The sequence below is a fragment of the Debaryomyces fabryi genome, assembly GCF_001447935.2.
Source record: "Debaryomyces fabryi strain CBS 789 chromosome Unknown contig00369, whole genome shotgun sequence".
Classification (NCBI taxonomy): domain Eukaryota; kingdom Fungi; phylum Ascomycota; class Pichiomycetes; order Serinales; family Debaryomycetaceae; genus Debaryomyces; species Debaryomyces fabryi.
Genome location: NW_015385793.1, coordinates 1 through 1,843, shown reverse-complemented (window position 1 = coordinate 1,843; position 1,843 = coordinate 1). Strand labels below are relative to the sequence as shown.

The following is a 1,843-nucleotide window of genomic DNA, read 5'->3' as shown; positions in this document are numbered from 1 at the left end:
TTTTTACCAACCCAGGGGATATTATTTTGGTCCAGTTTACAACTGTAACAATTAAGAAGACAAGTGCCCAATAACCAAGAACACCCGAGCCGTAATATAACGAATCATCATAATTACCCAAGAATTGGTCATAAGCATCTATATATAACTTGACTGATGATGAATTTAATTTAACTGGAACATCCACAGGAATAGTTGCATTGAAGTTCTTGATATCACTCGTCTCTTTGGCAAGGGAAGTGTAGTTTTTGTATGCTGCTTCAAAATCATCCAAAGTAATGGTTCTTTTAAGCTCTGCACAACTCTCGCTTAATCCTTCAACCGTCTCCTGCGAGACCCTGTTCGCTAAGTGGTAGCAGCCTGCGATAGTAGCTAAAGCATTTGGATCCACACAGTAACACATTCTCGCATACGGTGAACTTTGATCACAAAAGGTAGCAGTAACTCCAACCACCAGGGAACATGCCGATAATGTTCTGCCAGACAATCCAGATCTTGAATATGGTGCTGCCTTTACACTATCATGCTTTGCATTAACCTTCGTGATTCCAATAGAAATTATAAGAAGCGAAAATAAATTTGCCAATGAAAGTTTCATGCTGCTTGACAATGAGCTAATAAGTATATTTGATCTAAATCAACATCTCAGATAAATTATAGAAAAATTAACTTCTTATATAGGTTTCATATGACTGAAAATTTTTATCTGATAAATCAGATCTGCAATATTTGAACGTGCCTGCTGCTATTTGCTGTAAAATTGTAGAAATACTACAGGTTACTTGGTGCACTTGCCCCAGAATAAAATAGCCGATTGGCTAAAGAAGATTAACATTCTACGGCTAGAAGGCTAGACAACAAGTTCTGATGAAATACGCTTTATAATTCTGAAAAACGCCTAATTTGGAACAATACCATATGTAGGACTGCATTAATAATTAACTTTTGTTATCAGATTATGCTTTGTGTCAAATCTGTAACAATAATACAGAGGCTTAAACTCGCTTTGCCAAGAATTGCTTAACTGTCAATACTATCAAAAATTAAGGCTTGGAAGGTCATATCCGTTTTGAAGAAGTTCCTGCGGCAAAATCCCATTTCAAAGATGGTATTGCGACCGTGGTCGATAAATCCATAATAACATTCTGCACGATTGGGATCCTATGCAATTTATTTCAGAAAGAACTAAAGAAATACTAGTAGCATCAGAGATATTCCGGACTACGAGACAAAAGGATTAGGTTCTAATACAATAAAAAAGAAAAAATTACAAAATATATAAGAAGCGAGATTGGACTTTGTTTAGAAGCTATTATTGGGTAATGCATATTGACAATAACGACTCCTAGTGCATATTCTTGAGTTATGAATCATAGCGGATCAGGCTATACTCGTAAGAGGATAACTAACTTGAGGAAGATCTTCTAGATACCATTGGAAACTATTTACAGACGTTATAAACTCTTAAGCCCAAACTTGTAATTGCTCGAAAAATTCAACACGTTTACCCTTCGTATTGCCCAAATTCATAACTACGGAATGACGCAAATCATCGACCATAACTGGGTGTCCACAGGTAACGAATGCAACTGATCCATTAGATTCGTTTATCTCTTGACGAACCATTTCTTCCATAGATGGCCTTCCTTCTTTGAACGTAACATGCGATAATTCAGATTTCACGATTTCAATGATTCTATTCTTATCCACTGGATCTTCATTGGTACTGTTTCCACTACTATTCTTTTCTTTATATGATTCGCTGTCCTCAATCTTTTCGTGTTTCTTTTCAACTGTTACATCAGCATCTGAATCAGATTCATTGTTAATTACGGGAATACGA

General features: G+C 36.1%; 1 protein-coding gene across 1 annotated transcript; it reads right to left on the bottom strand.

Moving 5' to 3' along the window:
- Window positions 1-11: 11 nt before the first annotated feature.
- On the bottom strand, window positions 12-598 carry AC631_05951 (uncharacterized protein; the record flags this gene model as incomplete). Its single annotated transcript, XM_015614780.1, has 1 exon — window positions 12-598. A coding segment is annotated over one exon (587 nt), but the record flags the coding sequence as incomplete, so codon positions are not given.
- Window positions 599-1,843: the final 1,245 nt, after the last annotated feature.